This window comes from Parambassis ranga, chromosome 20 (genome assembly GCF_900634625.1).
Source record: "Parambassis ranga chromosome 20, fParRan2.1, whole genome shotgun sequence".
Classification (NCBI taxonomy): domain Eukaryota; kingdom Metazoa; phylum Chordata; class Actinopteri; family Ambassidae; genus Parambassis; species Parambassis ranga.
This window is the reverse complement of record NC_041040.1, coordinates 8480764-8500338: the sequence shown is the minus strand read 5'-3', so window position 1 is coordinate 8500338 and position 19575 is coordinate 8480764. Positions and strand designations below refer to the sequence as shown.

Genomic DNA, 19575 nt, shown 5'->3' with positions numbered 1-19575 from the left:
CATTGTTTAGAGCAGCACTTCTCTGCGGAGGGAAGTTACAACTCAGCCAATAAAATATGATTTTATTTGATGTCACTGGGATGTTGAGAATAAGTGCTCTAGAGTTTTCTCCTGCTAATCACACACCAACTTACCGTCCTACATTTTCAGCATCAGGATGGTGTTGGATTTCCTGAACTGTAGCTTCCTTCACTTCTCACATGTTGATGCTGTGCCTTCTTGACCACTAGGCTTTAGGAATGTTTCTGCTTTATGTCTGTAATGCATATATGGCCCTATTTGCTGCACCCTGATAACAGACTCAGCTCATTATACTTTACACCTACAAAAGGAATTTGCCTTTTCTTGTGCCTGTGCAGCACAGACATACAAACCTTGTGGTGGCAATCTTTTCTGCACTTTATCTACAGAACATGCAATTTCATTGTTTTATAATTTTGCTCAACCAAAAACGGTAACATGTTGAGAAGTGCAGTTGTGTGTAATTGTACCATATAAGACATATTAGAACATACATGAAGGTTTAAGCTGGCATGGCGTCCAGGTTATTTTTATGTATCCCTATGCTTTTACACATGGAATAAAAAGTGTGTGGTTTGCAAATATTGTCATGTTTCTTTTTTAAAGTTTATCACTATGTTTGTAGGTCCTTGGCCCTTCATCCAAGTGTCCCTCATTGTACTCTTAATCTGAAAGAACAGTAAAACTATCTTTTATTTTATTCCACCTGACAACAATAAAACGTCAACACAGATTTGACTGTCCCAGCGTAGACTGACAGTTAAGTTGAGCAGCACGTGAATTTAATGCTGCAGCACGTTAATTTAATTGTGGAAATATGAAGTAATCTTTACTATTTCAATTTCTTATTTGTAGCTTTAAAAATGAAATAATAAAAAGCTGAGCGCTGCGTTTCTTCAATTAAACTTCGCACTCCCGCCCAGTAGGTGGCGCTGGTGTGTTTCTATGTTCGTTTAGTTAGTAGCAGCACGGGAAAAAAAGAACAAAGAAACTACTTCCGGATAACTTCCGAGCTGTCATATTTGAAATCTGGTTATTCCAAAACAAATCGATTATTGACAATACATCTCGGTAATATTCCGTGACTTATCCGTACGTTAAAGGAGAGACGAGATGGATCACGGAGAAACGAACCGTTTAGCTTAGACATTGCATCATGTAGCTATTTTAGCTATATTAGCTTCCTGCTAATCAGGTTTATCCTGCCTGGCTGGGGATGGAGGGGCTGATATCCAAGCTGACTGAGAAACATGTCCTTTTTACGGCTTCCTTCGTTATACGGCTGGCCTTGGTCGCTTATGGAGACTACCAGGACAGTACCATGGTGGTGAAGTACACGGATATCGACTACCATGTGTTCACAGATGCTGCGAGGTTCATTACTGAGGTAACAACTTTAGTCCCAACTCGACTTATGAATATATGCATGGATACATTTCTGGCTGTGTAAAGGACTTTTACAAATATCTACAGTTCAATGCTAACTTTGCTATGCTACACAGTTAAAATTGGCCCGACCTTGTGAAGACATTATATTGAAATACTGTTTACATACAGTCCTTTTTCATTCTTAACCTTTTATGTGTGAACCATTGTGACAGGGGGAGTCTCCATACAACAGGTCCACATATCGCTACACTCCTCTCCTGGCTTGGCTTCTCACTCCCAACATCTACCTCAGCATGGTGTTTGGAAAGATCCTCTTTATTGTCTGCGACGTGCTGTCTGGGCTGCTCATCTACAGAATCCTCCGACTGCGAGGTCTCACTTCGGAGGTTTGTCAGTCTTATTCTCTGTCACATCTTTTTTTTTTTGCTCAAACAGATAAATCTCCACTTGTGTTTTTGTTGGGTTTGTGTTCAGACTGCACGTCGGGCATCTTCTCTGTGGCTTCTAAACCCACTGCCCATGGGAGTATCCAGTCGAGGGAACGCTGAGTCCGTCCTGTCAGCTTTGGTGTTGGGGACATTACACTGTATGGAGGGTAAGTATTTTCAAGTTTGGAGCTTTAGCAATGGTGGTACTGCACTTTAAATGCATCTCTCTTCTTTTTTTCTTAAAGCTCAGCATCTGTTGTGGGCGGCTGTGCTCTATGGCTTATCAGTTCATATGAAGATCTATCCCATTACATATGCCCTGCCTATTGCTCTGACCTTGCGTCAGCCAGAGACCAGAGCAGAGGAGGACAAAAAGACACAAAGGTGGAGGAAGTTCATCAGATTTATTGGGAGCTTCCTAAACCGAGAGCTGTTTCTCTTCACTGGTGTGGCTGGAGGAGTTTTTTGCACACTCACAGCGCTCTTCTATCACATGTGAGCATGTCTGTAACTGTGCAGAAAGTATTTATTATATTCAGTTTCCCTCAATACTTTAATCATGTGAGAACATCATGTGGCTTTTCTCTGTAAGTACAGATACGGTTGGCAGTTTCTTCATGAGACCTACTTGTACCATTTGACCAGAAGGGACATCAGACACAACTTCTCCCCTTACTTCTACATGCTTTACCTCACTGCAGGTATTCATTCATCCAGATGTGTGATGCTAAATCTGTGCATACGCTCAGAAGTCCAACTCACTTCTTTCAGACAGCAGGTGGAGCCAGGGGCTCGGCCTGGCTGCCTTCATGCCGCAGCTTGTCCTGCTGGTTGTAGCATCATGGGCGTTTCACCGTGACCTGGCCTTCTGCTGTTTCCTCCACACGGCCATCTTTGTCTCATTTAACAAAGTCTGCACTTCGCAGGTACATAAGCTGCTGTCAACCCCCAAGATGATCTGTGAAAAGTGTATTTCTGAGAAGACTTAGTGTATCTTTGTCATATTGAATATAAGGAGCCTGTTATCCTTTGCAGTACTTCCTGTGGTACCTGTGCTTACTCCCTCTGGTCATCCCACACCTGAGTCTGTCAGTCAAACAGGGGTTAGGATTGCTGTTTCTCTGGTTTGTGGGACAGGTAACAAACTTCAGCACATTGTTGACAAAATCATGTATCACAACAAAATACATGCAGATGTAATAATAATAAAACTGTTACATCTTCTGTTGTGTAACAGGGTATCTGGTTGGGTCCAGCCTACTTCCTGGAGTTTGAAGGCTACAACACCTTCCTGCTGATCTGGCTCGCTGGATTGCTCTTCTTGGTCATCAACAGCTTCATCTTGATTCAGATCATAACTCATTACAAACCAACACAAACTGCACAGAGACTCAAGGCTGAGTGATTTGAACATGGAAGAACGTCTGATTTCTTTATTTACATGTCAACACAGAACACCTGTTGGGGTTTCAGTTGTTCAAAGTTAAACCCATGGATTAAATACTTGTCATTGTGGGTCAGAACACTTCAATCCTTGTCTATAATTCTGCTCATAGACACTGTAGCTGCAGGCCATGAAGCTCCACAGAAGGCTCTTCTCCAGCTGCAGTGTGCATTTGTGGCCACTAGGTTGAAGCATTTCCCAGCAAGAGACCCAGTTTGAGAGCATCTATCCTGGTTTGTACTCTGACAGATTAATCAGTCAACACAACCCAAAACACAGTTCAGGCAGGGGCTTCATAATCTCACTGTTTTTGCTCTCTTAATCTCACATGGAAAGTACCGAAACATTCATTTTATTCCTGTGTTCTCAGCATGTCTGCAGGCCTTCCTCATGATGATGGAAGTGCATTACAATTATCTCATATGTAGGCTTGCAGTATTCGGGTTTCTTTATAACACTTTCAGTGTGAGGTGAATGGCTTGCCAGCTCGTGTGTTGCCTGTGTGCGTGTGCACATGATTCACGGTCAGCTGCAGCCTGCATATCTACTTTATGAATCACCAGGTTGCACTCTGTAACCTTTCAAGTGCATGGCTACTCGCCCCCTGGGCACATACATAAACCATTTTTTTCAGCATCACATGGATTACCACCACACTCACAAGTTTATTTGTAAATTCTAGGGCAGAAAATAGCTATGAATGAATGTTGTGTCCTCATATTCTAAAGAGCAGATTTAGAGGTACTTGTATTAGAATCATCAGAATCAGAATTCCTGTATTTGTCCCTGAGGGGGAAATTCTTTCTTTCTATCCTGGAGCAGGGCTTCAGTAGTCGCTTCCTAGAAAGATTGAGCACATTGAACAAGCTCCTAAATATCTACATTTATACACTTATAGAGCCTGTCTGAAAAGTCTCCTGATGCTGCTAAGGGAAGCAAGGCAAGGTGCTTCGTTCAATCTTCATCAGCTAACTTGTACTCAGGATGCAGGAAGCCATGGGAAGGTTGTAGGGAGTTAAGGGCGGGGGATTGCGTGACTGTTTTCTATATGCTTAGTAGGGTATGTGTTTATGTGCATGATAATGTGCACGCAAATGTGTGGGTTTATGATATACCCTCAAGGATTCTCCTCATTGTTACCAGGGGATATGAGGAGACGGCATGTGGACAATGTGTGTGTGTATGTGTGCATTAGTGCATCTGCCTATATGAGTGCGTGTGTGTGTGTGTGTGTGTGAGACACAGAGAGTGGGTGTGACCAATTAGGGCAAATGGTGTGCAGAGCAGCAAAGAGTGGGGTATGAACGGTCACGCAACCTTGCATGGTATAGGATTATAGGTCTTGGTCTGCACATACACATACACAGCGCCTCGCAGATACAGCTGTCAACAAGCATCAAACACTTTGCTAACATTACAGTTGCCCAAAGCAGTCACTCCTTTCCTTTGATTGGATGTGCTCTTTGCATTGTCTTTGTCCCCTCAGTGACCTAACGTCCCTCTTCTCACCTCTAAATGTTGTCTCTCTCTCCCTCTTCTATACAGAACAAGTGTCGTATAGATGGCGTGCTGGAAGCTTGCGTGCATGATAACGAATATTAAACATTTAAAGTCCGCCTCATCCAGTTCACCTCCTCCCACCCCCACCCCTGCTCTCCGTCTTCTCATTGTCACAGAATCATGAAAACTACAATGAGACAAAAGCAGTGGTCCTTTGGGGCAGTGTGAGAGAAAGATAGTACACACTGTTTCGCATGAGTTAGTTGTTACTCCTTATGCATGTGTAAGTAAGACACACAACTGTGCATGTGTAATTCATGTCACACAGCTTGATCTCTGCAAGTGCCCCTATTGTGTTTTTAGTAAAATGAATGTAGTCTGTAAAGAGACTGGGATGTTTGTTTTTTTTATTTACCTGTATTCCAGAGGGTGCGTTATCATGTATTGGGATGAGTGATAAAGAGGAATACCCCATATTACATATGCAGTGTCTTGTGGTCATTGCACAGAAAGAACCTCAGGGTTTAAACATGATGAGATCAAATGGATGAAAATAGACATTTAATGGAACAATAGCTAGTAGGGAGACGGGGACCCTACAGTCATATATACATATATACATGGGAGATGTTAATAAGGGATAATGTGCAAGCCTGAAGGGGTTAATGTTCAATGTAATGACCAGCTCACTGTGCATATTAGTGCATGGATATTTACCACAGAAATAGAACTAATGCCACATGGCTGTTTAGGAACAAGTGATAATGGCGTATTGAACAGTAGTAAGTCCTGTCATGGCTGCGACCAAAGGAGAAAACAGGATCTTAATTAGACCGTAGAAGGATTACATCAAGAGGAAGAGAGCATCAGTACAGACCTGACTATTGTGCACCTTGTTCCTTAGTGAAGCAGCAAAACACTCTCCTGAGTAATAAATGGGGAGTTTGTGGGAAGTGTCGTTTAAAAATGGAGAAGCAGCTGTGAGGATACATTTAACTGTGATATGTTTAACAGTAATGATCAGAGTTTTCACAATGACTAAACGTTCACACTTCCTCCATAGTTTTATATAAAATGATGATGAGAAGGGTTTCCTGTCATCACACATATACACACACACACACACACCCCAATTATCTTAACAAGTGAAATCCCTGCACTAACTGATCCTTGTGAATCCCGTAACTTCCTGTAAACTACACGGGCTTCTGGGAGGGATTAGGGGGAGTAACTAGTAACTAGTACCTGGGAAAATTACGCAATTTCCCCATTGTGGGACTAATAAAGGTATTCTTAATCTTAACCTTAATCTTAATCAGAGATTTGTTATTGCATGTCAGAGGTGATGATTATTGAAAAAGAAACATCTTCATTCTCTTTCTGTTTCTAAAGATGAAGTATCCAAGCGACAGCAGGGTAACATGTCCATGCAGTTACCCAAAACAAACGACCAATTTGTCAGCTCTCCGTGTTCCAATCCTGATGAGAAGCCACTGATGAAGTGGCTCCTGAGAGATTTAAGCAGCGAGCTGTAACCATGAAGCTTTTCCACTACTTCTTAATCAATTAAAAACAGTGCAGAGACAGTGCAACTATACCAGGAAAGCCAAATAGGTGAGGTGAGGTGAAACCTCTGAGAGAAAAGGCTCCAACTGTAACTACAATGCTGGGGCCCACCAGTCTGCTGTGGTGAAGGCGGCCATCCAGGAATGTGAATTAGAAGTTGTCACTGGCACAGTGGCATCATCACTTAAAGAAGTGATCCGTATGTTCCACAGGACTTTCTAAGTGTGGGGAGTTAATTGTTGGTTTAGGCCTTGGTACATAGGCAGCAGCACAGATGAAAGACATGTCAGTGTTAAGTGCAGAAGAGTTTCAGGATGTCATATGAGCTGTGGTTTTTCACTGTGGCCAGTAAGTTCTGTTTCTCAAGTCTCAATTCCGGTAAGTTCATATATTTGTTCAGATTTTATCCCGTGGCTGTTAATCCTTTTGTCTGCATCCACTTGCTGCACTCCCACCTCAACCTGGGAGCTGCTGATCATTTACTTGGATGAGCATCAACAAAAGCTACACACTGTAAACCAGGCGTCATGTTCGAGACATCCAGAGACTCTTTTAAAGCAGATGTGGCAAGTCAATACAATTAACTGCCTGCTCGGACAGAAATCGGGTTCTCCTGGGAGTCCCGGGCGGTGGGATGTGACCACAGCTTTTAGGTTGCATCTCTCTCTCTTTCTGGTCCCTCTTCTACCTTCTTGCTTGTGGATGCCAGCACTCCCCTGGCTCCAGCGATGGTCCCAGACAGTGGTGAGAGACGGGTGTTAGGTTTCCCAGATCGTGTGAAGGAGCTGTCATGCCAACTTTGCAGCACATTAATCATACAGTGAATGTGGCTAGAGATACTCCGGATCCTGTTCTGCTGAATATTTATTATTAATAGAGACACAAATCTGAAGGATCAGACCACATTTGGTGTTAGTGAAAAATTCAAAAGCTACTTAAGACATAAGGATGATAAAGGAACAATAGAATTTGGTTATTTTTCACTCTGGAAAGCATATATAGTATGACAGCGGGGGATTATTAGGTTAGTAGAATATCATGCTGTACATGAGCTCTGTGATAACTCTGTGTAAAGACTGACTGACAATCTTAGCTCCTGCAGACAATTATAGTTTTGTTTTGTGATCGTCCAGACGCCCATGTTATTGTCATTTGCCCACCGAGCTGGCAGTAATTTGGTGCCTGATTTAATCACAAAAGGACAAACACATCAGATTTTCCTTATAAAGAAAGATCTTTTAATAGATAACTCCCATTTGCAAAAACACGTAGAAACATTGGAAGACACTGCATTTATATACATATACATACACACATATATGTATATATATATATATATATATATATATATATATATATATATATATATATATATATATGTGTGTGTATATACACACTGTGTTCGCTACCTTGCAGCTACCTCCTCCATGAGACAAGTATGACGGTCTTTTTTCATTTTTTTTTTAACAATTATCAAAAGATAGCAAGAAAAAAGGCATTTTTACTTTTGTCAGTAAAACCGAAAAGCCTTCAAAACTGTCATTTTTAAATTATACACTTTTGCCTTTTACAATAAATACGAATCATCAAACATTTATTGAAATGAACACACACAAAGAAAAACAAACAGTGACACCATGTACAGTTGTGCGTGTCGACTCAAAAACAAAGAAACTGTCTGGGTAGGCTGAACTTCAACTGAACTACTCCCAGTAGTGCAACTTAGAAACTACTACAGTAGCTTCACAGAACTGAAGAGACTGACGTTGAATCAATTTGGTGCTTTTTTAATTCATTTGTGCAAAAATACTGAAGACGACGGTTGTTGTTGTTTTTTTTCTTTCTTCTTCTTCTTTTTGGATTGTAAAAGACGACATGAAAAGTGTATATTCAATTCAAAGAAAACGTGTCATAAATGCGGTGAGATGTGAGGCTGCACGGAGCTGAAATGCTGATCAATAAACACTAATCTAAACTGTACAACATTAGCTTTGACGTAAAGAAATATGATCTGTATGTTCAACAGAAGTTTGATGGATTCATTGTGCACACTCAAACATGATTCAAAGTCAAAAGGTTTATCAATAAAAACACATATCTGAACAACTGATCAATAACACAGGCCAGTGCAGAGGTTCTACAGGGCAGAGTTAGATCCTGCAATTTAAAGGGCAATTCTAGTCTAGTCTTAAATTCACACTTTTATTTTCCTTCCTCAAGCAAGGACTACATGTTATAAATCAGTGCCTTGCTCATGCACACTTCAGTAGGTCACGTGAGACAGTGTTTGTTTCCCTGCCCGTATCTGTGTGATGGGGCTATTGCTAGTATAATAAACAAAACACTTATAACTTTAATCAATAGTTTTACATGTTTTGGTCCATTCTTCCAATTTGTTGAAAGGACTTTGCACCAAGCACCAACCATAAACTTAGTAATGTTCATGAAAAATCTGGTGAACAAGATGATTGAAGCTGTCAGTTTGTCAATTTGGCGGTGTCATTCATCCAACGTGTCCTCAAATGCATGACTGATGAGTGTTTTCAAAAATGGAAATGTGATTTGTTTTCAGCTGCATTGGATAACAGGTAAGCTTCAAGTCTCTGCAATGTGATTTGATGCAATGCATAGAAACCATCTCACCAGTGCAGCCATACATCCTCTCCTGTGTACAAAATCTAATGAAAATACATCTTTTTACAGCGAAATCTTTGTTTCTCTCCACAAAAAGCCAGGTCTGCACAACTTTTAACACAAAATTAAATTGTGTTTCTTTACATAATTTTGTCCCTAAAATCCGAAAGTGCTTGGAACCAACTACAAAATGTAAAATCACCTACCAATAAAACTGGACTTAAAGTATTAGTTCTGATTGTCACTAGAACCTGAGCCATGTTCGTGACCTCTTCATGCAACAGAGGAAGTACCTGACATCCTGGGAATCCTAAAAACCTCGTAATGCTGGTGTACGTGTGTGACGGTGTGCTTAGCGCACACTGATTTGTGTGGTAGATGGAGGGAGGGAGGGAGTTGTGAATATGTGTCACTGATACACCCATCACTCTTTACGGCATGTAAATGTAGGGACTGGACTTGTGGTGCCCTGTGCTCATCACACCGGGCATAACGTTCCTTGGTCCGACCATCATGGACTGGCTGATGTCGTGGCCGCCCTCAGACCACGGCGGAGAGTCCATGGGCTCCCGCTTGATTGAATGGATCAAGCCGTGACCTTTGAACTCATATGTGCTGTGCTTGTTGTAGTCCGGGTGCATGTAGGCCTTGTGGGGGTCCTGTGAATAGAGGTGTGAGTCCATGAGGTTGACTGATTGGTTGCTGCATAGAGAGTCCGTGTGAGAGAGTCTCTGAGGACTAAACTGGCTGGAGTCATTGTTATTGCCCAAGTCTTTGTCGCACTTCATCATACGTGCGTTGTTGTTGTTGACTGCATAGTTCTGATAGTTGCCGTTGTTGTATGGTGGGCTGATTCCTGCTTTCCCTCGCTGGCAGGGCGAGTACTGTGGGTCATAGTAATCTGCCTCCGATTTGAGTTGCAGGCCAGAGCTCTGGTCGTATACCCCGTTACTGTAGCGACGGTCAATGGCCACAGGGTCACGGCAAGCCCAGGGTCGTCCATATGCATCACAGCCGTTCTCAGAGTCTGAGTCGTGCTCTACCTTGATGGGTGGCATCTCAGGCATCAGGTGGCCATCGTAGCATTCTCTGTAGCCGTTCTCGCTCTTCACGAGGTCCACACAGTAGGCGTCTGCATCTGAGGGAATCTGGACATTACCATACAGCTTGGAGACAAACACCTCGCCACCTCTGCCACTGTGACAGGTCGGTGAAAGGCGGTATGGCTTCCCATACTGGCTGCTCTTGTTCAAGCGGATAGAGGGCATGTAACCAACACCCTGGCCCCCTCTTAGGGGGGCAGAGTTCTGCCGCAGAGGCCAGCCGCCACCCACGCCTGGACTGAGACCTTTATGTGGAGTCATGGAGGACTTGCAGTAGTTGAGGGGCTCCTCCTGGTTGTAGTAACCATCAGGGCGGTACTTGAGGTTATCTTTGGAAAGTGGGGTCCAGGGAGTGTGGTGACCTCGCTGGTTAGGGCCTGGAGTGGGACAGGAGAGGAGCAGAGGGTCTGTAATGTCGCCCATTCCTCCACTGAAGGAGTGTCTACGGAGGTGTTCCCCACGCTCACTGAGAGATAAGAAAAAAGAAAAATTAGTCACAAAACAAGGAAGAGGAATAAGGTATTCAACCAGAGCACATATGGGAACATCCACATTCTGAGTGTTTCTTTCTGACAGATGACTCAAAGCATAAATATCGAGGTTTGGTTTGGTTCACTTTAGTTCACGAAAGAATCATTCCAAAAGTGACTCATCTTTTCCACAATGTGTCTCATCTGAAAATTGAGAACAGAGTCAACATCCAGAACCTCAAAGATCAATGGTGGCACGCACTTTATTTTACAGGGAGGACAATGGCAAGTATACCTTGAGCCTCTGGGTTTGATTCCTTTTTAAATAACACATCTTCTGTAATTTAAATGGAATGTAGACCAGTGAGTGACGTGGTAACATTTGTATGTTGATTAATAAGGTTAATATAATTGTGTTAGACATAATAAAATAAAATCTATTTAGTCATTTTTTTCTTGCTTAGTTGAAGACCATACCAAAAATATGCCAGAAAAAAACTCTACTCCTCTTTTAAATCTAATTCTTACATGGACACATGCATACAGAGCAGGGCGGAGACAATAATCACAGGTTCTGTTTTGGCTAAATTACATCTAATTTACAGGAACTGCCTGTGCAATTGTTCCGCCATGTCTCGTGTGTATGACATCAAGAGGTTTTTTTTTTGGTTGTATATTCTTTCAGCTGTCAGACTTTTATTCAGTAAAAAAAACAAGAATTTAGAATTCAGGGCAAATTAGTCCAGCTATTTAATTTTGTTGGCTATCTGGACTCTTTGTGAAACCAGAACCAGATGTGTGCTTTACATGCCAGCTTTGACTTTTTTTTTTTTTTTTTTTAAACACATAACACTGAATCTCGACTAGCTTTTCAGTTTCTTTCTGTCCAGTTATGAGTAACTGGTATCTTGCTACACTATCCAGACTGTTGCCCTGCATGATGCAGAGACAGACTGAACAGCAGAGGGGGTGGTAGGGCTCTGCTAACTGACCACAGCTCAACTCTTGGCCTCTCCGAAGTTGTTAATGATGCATGAATCACAAAGGGGCCTTATCCAAGCTGAGACATGTATTTGCTCCTAATTGGCCGCAGGTAAGGCATCCAGCACTTGTTTGGTTTGGTACCAGAGCCTGCTGGGTGAGGAAAGGGCTCATGTGTGAGTTGGTAAATGGGTCGCAGGATAAAATATGTGTTCATAAAGCTATTTGTGGATAATAAGCTGATATCATGACTCAAAAATTAATAAATGACACATGAGGACAGACTCAGACTTCAATCATGGACTTTGTATAAGTAAATGTGTCACCCCGTGTAAATTATGAGCTGCTGAGTACATCATCAGATACTGTGGCCTTTCAAACTCTGAAATTTTGACCTTTACTACTAGATCCCCCATCAGGCAAATCAGTGTCAATTTCTAGAGGCCATAACAAGGTGCCAAAATGCATCAAACCTCAACTTCAAGTTTGTGTGAAAAAGCTTGACCTTTAATTAGTATATAGCACCCCACAGTGTGAATATACATCTCTGACTCTAGCTAAAGCTGCAAAGATGCTGCACCGTACAGTAGGAGGTTCCTCTTACTCGTGCTCCATGGCGGAGATAATCCCTCCACCTCCTTTGTTCTTCCCCCGCAGTAACATGTTCTTCATTTTCATCTCAGTGATAGAGGGCAGTAAGAGGGGTACAGCTACGCAGAACAGAGCCAGCTGGGGGGGCATGACAGCCCCAGAGGCTGACTTCTTCTTCTGTCCATGGAGGAACTTCAGTCGGCCTTGGAACTGCATGGTCTGGAAGATCAGAAGGAAGGACAGTTTAGTGGTTTGAACACCGTCCAGTGATTGATACAGAGAAGAATGCATTGGATATACAGTCTCAGTCTCAAACAGTGGGTCCTGAAACATTGCGACATTGACTAAATTTCACACGTATCAAAGCACACCTTTTAAATGCACATACTGCAACAGCCTCCAGGTCACTATAAGTACCAGGATGTACTCATAACACAAGTTGAAATGGTGAAAATGGAGGCACAATGTCAGAGAATAAAACATCAGACACAGCAGCAACACTAATGGCTCTCAAAGGCTGCTATAATTCATCAGTGACATCAATGCTAACATCAGCAACATGCTACCAGTCACAAGGCTATCATGTAATTTACCCATTTCCAAAGCTATTGGGGGTAGCTTGGCAGATTTACCATCTTGGTATAGCTTATTAGCATGCTAACCTCTAATAATTTGTGTAGTTGATGAAATCTTCTCGTTTTGCTGCCACAGTGGCTGAAGCATGCGACAGAATTGGTGGTTCTGATTTGAATCTTTTAACAGGAAATGATTGAATTTCCCTTTCGCCAGCAAAATAAGTACTGTGCATTACATTACACATTTTTGTGTCCTACGTGTAATTATGTTGACTGATGAGGAAAGCATCTCACCAATATTTGCTCACTACTTGGCTGTGGCCACTTCCAGTTTATGTCAGAGAATTACCATCTAGAATTTCGGTTGTGCGGCCAACATCAGTACAACCAGAGCGGACATGGTGACGGTGAACCTGACTGACCCTGATGGAATGGTCCAAACCCATATACTTGTTGCTCTGTCATCAGGGCCTCTATGTTTTCCACTGCTGCTCTCCAAACCACTCTAGTCACAGCCATGAGGGATGAACCAAGCTCCTACAGTGCTGCACAGTCCAGGCACCCAATTAACTTATAATTTCTTGCAATACAGCTATGAATAACTATACACACTGCAATTATAAATGAGGCTTTGCAGTACCAAAGAGGTCGTAACTGTTTTTATAGGCCTGGGTCTTCTCCCAGTGAGTGGGCAACACGAACATTTGGTCCATGCTGGGTTTTTATGTTTGTGTAAACTTTAATGCATTGAAAACTAAAGTTGCTGTTTATTTTAGCTGTTTCAGACCACTTACCAAAAAGCCAGAGGTGCTGTCCAAGAGGCATCGAACTCTGGCTATAAAACATCTGTTGAGAAAGCAGGAAAGCTCAGGAGGAATTTCCCCTGTCTCCGGAGATTGGAACAGGCTGTTCACTACAAATTCCTCACCTGCAACGCAGCAGAGAAAGATTTTTTTGTAAGTCACTTTACTGTTGACATTCTGAGCCGGACACACTGTTACCCAGTAAGCCACTACACCCACCAGCTCCTGCATGGTTATCCTGGTGTGCCGACGCCGCCTGATGCTGCGGAGGACACATGGCCCAGTGGAGCTGGCGTTTGAACTCCTGGCGGTCGTCTATGTGGATGTAGTCGAACACGTTCTGGTGCATCACGTCAGTCTGTGGGAAGCAGATTAGAATCTAATGAATAAAAGATTTTTTCAGTCCATCAGATCTCTCATTTTAGACTTTTTTTGTCATCTCAAGTGACAAAAGTCAAGTCAAGTCTTAAAACTATTTGAAGGTAGCATCTTTTAAAAGCAATACCCCTCACACAGATGTGCGCAGGGACCTCTGTACCACACTGACCAATCCCTGCCAACTGGTTCGCTTGCTATTAACAGTTTACTGCTGCAGGAGCTAAAGATGGGACATCATTTTCGGTACTTTTTCAGAACCAAGCTGTTTTATTTATTGCGGTGTAACGATCGTTTCTAGAAATATATCAACTAGTGGCTGCTGGATAAAATTACAACACATGAGCACCATGCGCAGAGTGACACTGGATCAGTGCAGCTGGTAGCTGCTGTTTGAGCTGGGGGGGTTTCAGATAGACTTAACCTGCCAGAGGAAACCACCACACACACAAGGACCATATTCATACATACAGTTTCAGTGGAATCACACATCTATATTACTGTGCAGGAGACTTTTACCCAGTACAGTTACAGTCTTAAGGGCAGCTGCAGGGCCAGTGAGGGCAGCTGTGTTTGTCAAACATTGCGTGACACCAGCTCCTGAACAGCAGTCCAACCCAGCCTCCCCTCCCCATCCACACACACACAGAACAAACCGGGTTCCAGCCCTCTCTCGTCATGCCTTTCTCTCTCTCTCTCCCTCTCTTTTTTTCCAGCAATAGCTTTGCTTTCTGTCATTCCATGACAGATTCCTCACTAAAATGTTCAACCTTCTCCTCTTCCCTCTCTCCCTCCTCCCTGCCCTCTCTCCATAATTTCCACACTGGTGGCACGCGAGGGTTTTTGATCGCCTGCCTCTGAAAACACAATCTGTTCCCACCGTCTTCGGCGAGCGCTTCGTCCTGTGGTTTGGTTCCCTACTGGCAGTCAGGCAGACAGACGGATCGAGTGACTATTGTTTATGTTTCTCGTAAAAAACACAGAAAGGAAGAGGAGAGGGAAAAAAATGGAGAATAAGTGATATTTTCACTGACCTTCAAAGGCTAACTGCCCCAGTAACAAATTGGATCAAAGGACAGTGGAGGTTTTGTGCTCTTCTCTGGGGCTTTCTTGTGGTGCTACTTAGTGAAGCCTTCTCTTTTCTATTTTTTTTCTGTGGTATATTATGGATAAGTGTCTTTCTGACTACAGTTGTGGGCTCAGAATTATGCGACATGTTGTCAAGGGCTTAGAGGAAAAGCATGCAACTTAAAAACAACCGATTGCTCATTTGCTAGAATTAAACATGCGGGAAAAGCCAAGAGAATGTTTTGATGACAGTCTGAAATGCAACATGACAATCTGTGAGTATTTAAAGACATTATTTTCATGAATTACTGGTCAACACATATTCATTATGAACTTCCTTTGATGCTGCTGCTCAGTCCTCTGTGTTGACTAAGCCAGAGAAAAATACCTGATTTGAATTGAAATTTGATTGTGTGCATAGATAAACACCGATTTTTTCCTGCTTCTGTTGTTTATACACAACCTTATCACACGAAACACTTTGCATGCTGGGATGCTTTGGCCCAAAACCAAGCTTGTTGCCTGCCTATCGATGCCATTTCTTTCTCTTCAGCATGTAAAGTATGTTTTTTGCATTTTTCTCATTTAAAAATATTGGTGTGCCATGATTGGCGTTATGAAGGAATTGTCTCACATGTTGTCGCTGCCAAGTTCTTGCACACACAACGGAGCAGTTGTGTTTGTTTTGGCACGAATCGTGTTAACATCTGACACTATGACAGCATGAGACATTATGAAACCTTCCAAATTTGATAAAAATTTTCATAAGATTTTTTTTACTAGTGACTTTCATGTTCCCCAGAGGATGAACCTCACAAACAGTGAAGAACTTAACAGCTTAAAGGTAGAATTTAACAGTAGCCAACCTCAGAAAAGGAGGGGAATTATACGAAGAAAAGAAAAACTAAATTAAAAACTGTTGATTGAGCTGCTAACACACAAATGTACCTTAACGGTTTAATTTCCTTTGCCTGTCTCTGCTGGTTCCCATGCCAACCTTAGTCCAAACACACACAGTCACACACACACACACTGAGGCAGGGTCTCTCAGACCACTTTGGTTTTCATGTCGATTTCATAGCGCTGGGATTCTGCCCCTGTCTGCTTGTAAGCCAAGTGGGAGCGTTGTAGCAGAAGAATTTCTACCGTGTGTGTGTCTGTGTGTGTGTGCCCATGAGTAGACATAAGGGCAAAGGAAGGATTTTGAACAGTGAAAAGCACTTTATTCATGGTTTTGAAGGAGAGGGATGATTTCAGCATCGCAGGACAGGCGAGCCCATGTTGATATCATTCATAATTAACGGCTGGCTGGGTATGGCTGCCGGAGAGGAAGGAAGTTAAACCGTTGGTGACTTATCAGTGCCCACACACACACAAACACACATTCGCAGACAGCCACAGAGTGTGTCTTAGGGTGAAACAGAGGTCTTCACCCCTCTGTGGCCTCTTAGCTGTAACTTAGGGGGTTCCCTCTGCCCTGTAGATAGTTATCAGGCAGCAGGGAGGCGGACTGAGAGAAAGGCTGCTTACTCTGGCATAGGCTGAATCACAATTGACATCAGACACTATTTGGGTGGATTTATTGACTTTAGCACTGAAAAGTGGGAACAGTTAACATTAGTCACTGGAGCAGCTGATGATAAAAAATATTATCTTTACTGTGCAAGGACAAAAATATTGTCATAATTTTCTTTTTTGAGAGTTTTTATTCAGATACTAAATAAGACTTAGCTTTGCCAAAATGCTTTAAATAGGGGAACGTAACAAGCCAAAATGTTACATTTTAATTAATAAGCAGTTTTTTGGGAAGGTTGACTACTTTTGCACCAATTTCCTTTAGTGGTACATAAAACCATAATAAGTGAAACATAAGGCATTTTATTGGTTTCAGGTTGGAGGCCGCTGGATGACTGACACCTTGTTAGAAATATGTTAAATTGGGATATGATTCTGACCAGCTAGAAGATTTATATTTGGAAAAAATTTAAATGACTTTGTTGTGTTTACACAGAACACTGGAGCTGCTAAAAGTCATTGCATTTTATATTTATACATCTTATACTTGCTACAGTACTTAATAATATTGTAGAAACATAACTCACCTGATGAAATCCCAGATAATCCACAATGGTGGAGGAAGCGTAAAAGACCATCCCATCACAGCTCACCACCAAGGCAAAGCCTGTCAGAGACTACACAAACACACACAAACACACACACAGATGATCAGTGATTAGAGCATTAAATAAACTCAAGTGCAACAAACGCAGTCAACTGCATTTATTGATTATATCACTGCAACCTTATCCAGCACAAACATAACACAGTCCAGTGGTTTTATATGGGACCCAACTGTCATACTGTACAATTACTTTTTAAAGCTAGGGACTCAACGCAGCCAAAACGTTTGACATTAGCCAGATTTTTTATAGGGCAATGTTCAATTTATATAATTCTTTCCATAATTCTCAGAATGGCAAATAACAGTAAAAATGGAACAAAAGATAGAATAATACAACACGGGTGAAGGAATCAAAGACAGATGGTTTAGTTACAGAGTGAGCCAAATAAAACGTTTGATTTGTAATGCATAATATTGCTTTTAAAGGATTTTAGAACATTTTCTAGAATCGTGGTATTTTTAAAGGACATAACTCGTACACAGCATGCACACCACTTTGTTCTGCTTTAAATTTATGTATTTCATAAGTCAGAAACTTTGATAAGTGAGTCTGTTTGACTGCTAACACGCTTTGATTTGTGATACCAAACACATTGATTAAAAGCAAAGACACTCCGGACACAAACGCGCTCTCGTTCTCACTTTTCCTCTTTGCACACTCACACACACACACAACCACGCACACCAGGGGGAATTATGTGTTTGACCAGCAGAGCTTACAGAGACAAGTGTTGATTAAAAAAGAAGAAAAAAACTTTAAATAATAACTGGTTTCAGTCAAATAAGGAAGGATGGACAGATGGACGGGAAGCAAGAGTGTGAGAGGGGATAAAAAAGAGAAAAAAGCACAGGAAGGAGATGCATAAGAGCTTTTCCAGTGTGTGTGTATGTGTGTGTGTGTGCGCTCACAGCTGTGATAGCGTGACAACTGCAAGGCTACTTGAATTGCGTGACTGCTGCTGCCAGAGTCTGTCACCTCTATTTTACTGCGAGACTATGCAGGTCTTCCCTGGTGTGTGTGTGTGTGTGTGTGTGTTTTACATGGTATACATCCCTGTGGCCTCTGAATTCACACTCATATCTTCTCCTATGTCTCCTTCTCTCTTTCTGTCACTTTCTCCCAACAGTGATCTGATAGCCTTAGCGAGTGGTGTAATGCTCTGCACCCTGATATGACCAAATTAACTCTCAGTGAGCACAGCAATTTGTAGCCCTGAAACCCTGAAAGGTTAGTTAAAGTCATACTGCGACAGCGCACATGTGTGAGAGAACAATATCGGGACTGTGATGCGATGATGTCAGAAAACATATATGAAAGCATGATGACAGGAGTGAAGAAGGCAGGATGAGTCACAGTCTCAGAGGTACAGATACAGATGATGTTTGACAAGTCCAATAGGCCCATGTTCATGATGTTCATGATGGGGAGGGGAAGCTCCTACACATCAAAGATCTGTATACCTGTTGGCACTCTGAAAACACTCTGATTCCTTTCATATGAAGCCAGTGTGGTAATGGATCAAAATAACATGATACAGTTTCTAACATGCTGAATCTAAAGGGCACTTGGGGCGTCACAAACATCTGGTCACAGCATGTCAGAGCCAAATATATTTATGAAAACAGTGTGTTTTGTCCAAATCCAGCAAGTCTGTGATGAAAATATGAATCAAAAATGCCTGCTTATTAAACTAAGAATCTAAGCATTCTGGATCTTCACTGGATTAAAACCACATGTCTAAGGATGGATTAGGAACTCTGTAAAGCTTACTGCTGTGATAGCACTTATCTAATTAAAGGATCCACTTTAGCATTATATATCTGAACTAAGACTCAGAAGCAACAGTTTTTACAGGTCTTTGGGAAACCAGTAATGTCACTGATCCTCCGGATAGTGATGCATGTTGTTTAAGTTATTTTCTGATGCCGACAAAAAATGTGACTCTTGAGGTGAACGAGCAGCAAATGAGAACAGTTACAGCAACAGCCTGAGTTAACAGGATGGGAAGCAGAGTTTAAAAAAACATCATCAAGCCCCAGCCTTTAGTACCCCTGCAAACAGCCCTGAAAGAAATCCTCTATGGTTTCAGGGTTATGTTCCAGCAGTGGGAACATGCACAAAGGTGTGGGATGTAAAAACATCACTATTTCTGTTGTTATATTTGCTCAATAAATCAATATCTATAGGCTGTGGTTTTGATAAAGGGCAACACAATTCCTCTGTCATGCATTTAGATTTTATAAACTGCAATTGTCACTAATCAGCATCAACACTGACTGGGCAGCCACATCAAATGAGGTGAAGTATTCAGTGATATCAACATTTATTTTACCATAAATCTGCTGTCTGGTTACAGAGCGCAGGGGAAAACTTTGCAGAACATGTCCAAGAAATGAATGTGAAAATGTCCTAAATATGTGGGAATGTTATGTTGCTTTTATGAG

At 42.0% G+C, this 19575-nt stretch overlaps 2 protein-coding genes across 3 annotated transcripts in view; one reads left to right on the top strand and one right to left on the bottom strand.

Annotated features, from left to right (window-relative positions):
• Positions 1 to 1011: 1011 nt before the first annotated feature.
• Positions 1012 to 3962, top strand: pigm (phosphatidylinositol glycan anchor biosynthesis, class M). Its single transcript, XM_028432477.1, has 8 exons — positions 1012 to 1408; positions 1623 to 1796; positions 1885 to 2005; positions 2084 to 2333; positions 2436 to 2539; positions 2610 to 2764; positions 2874 to 2975; positions 3076 to 3962. Exons 1-8 carry the CDS (start codon positions 1238 to 1240, stop codon positions 3241 to 3243), a joined length of 1245 nt encoding a protein of 414 aa, XP_028288278.1. The 5' UTR covers positions 1012 to 1237; the 3' UTR covers positions 3244 to 3962.
• Positions 3963 to 7748: 3786 nt separating this feature from the next.
• The window catches only part of ahrra (aryl-hydrocarbon receptor repressor a), a 54536-nt gene continuing 42709 nt past the window's right edge, over positions 7749 to 19575 (bottom strand). For both annotated transcript variants that reach the window (XM_028433490.1, XM_028433491.1), the window contains exons 5-9: positions 17051 to 17140; positions 13725 to 13863; positions 13497 to 13630; positions 12141 to 12346; positions 7749 to 10551 (exon numbers count right to left, since the gene is read on the bottom strand). In XM_028433490.1, the coding sequence (XP_028289291.1) occupies positions 9414 to 10551; positions 12141 to 12346; positions 13497 to 13630; positions 13725 to 13863; positions 17051 to 17140 (1707 nt within the window). In that variant the 3' untranslated portion in view covers positions 7749 to 9413. The remainder of the gene's footprint in view (positions 10552 to 12140; positions 12347 to 13496; positions 13631 to 13724; positions 13864 to 17050; positions 17141 to 19575) is intronic.

What these genes read in the sequence shown, in the direction of transcription:
- pigm (XM_028432477.1), top strand. Translation starts at nt 1,238, where the DNA reads ATGGAGGGGCTGATATCCAAGCTGACTGAGAAACATGTCCTTTTTACG. An exon ending in CATGCTTTACCTCACTGCAG is followed by an intron (nt 2,540 to 2,609) that starts GTATTCATTCAT and finishes CACTTCTTTCAG; the next exon opens with ACAGCAGGTGGAGCCAGGGG. An exon ending in TTCTCTGGTTTGTGGGACAG is followed by an intron (nt 2,976 to 3,075) that starts GTAACAAACTTC and finishes GTTGTGTAACAG; the next exon opens with GGTATCTGGTTGGGTCCAGC.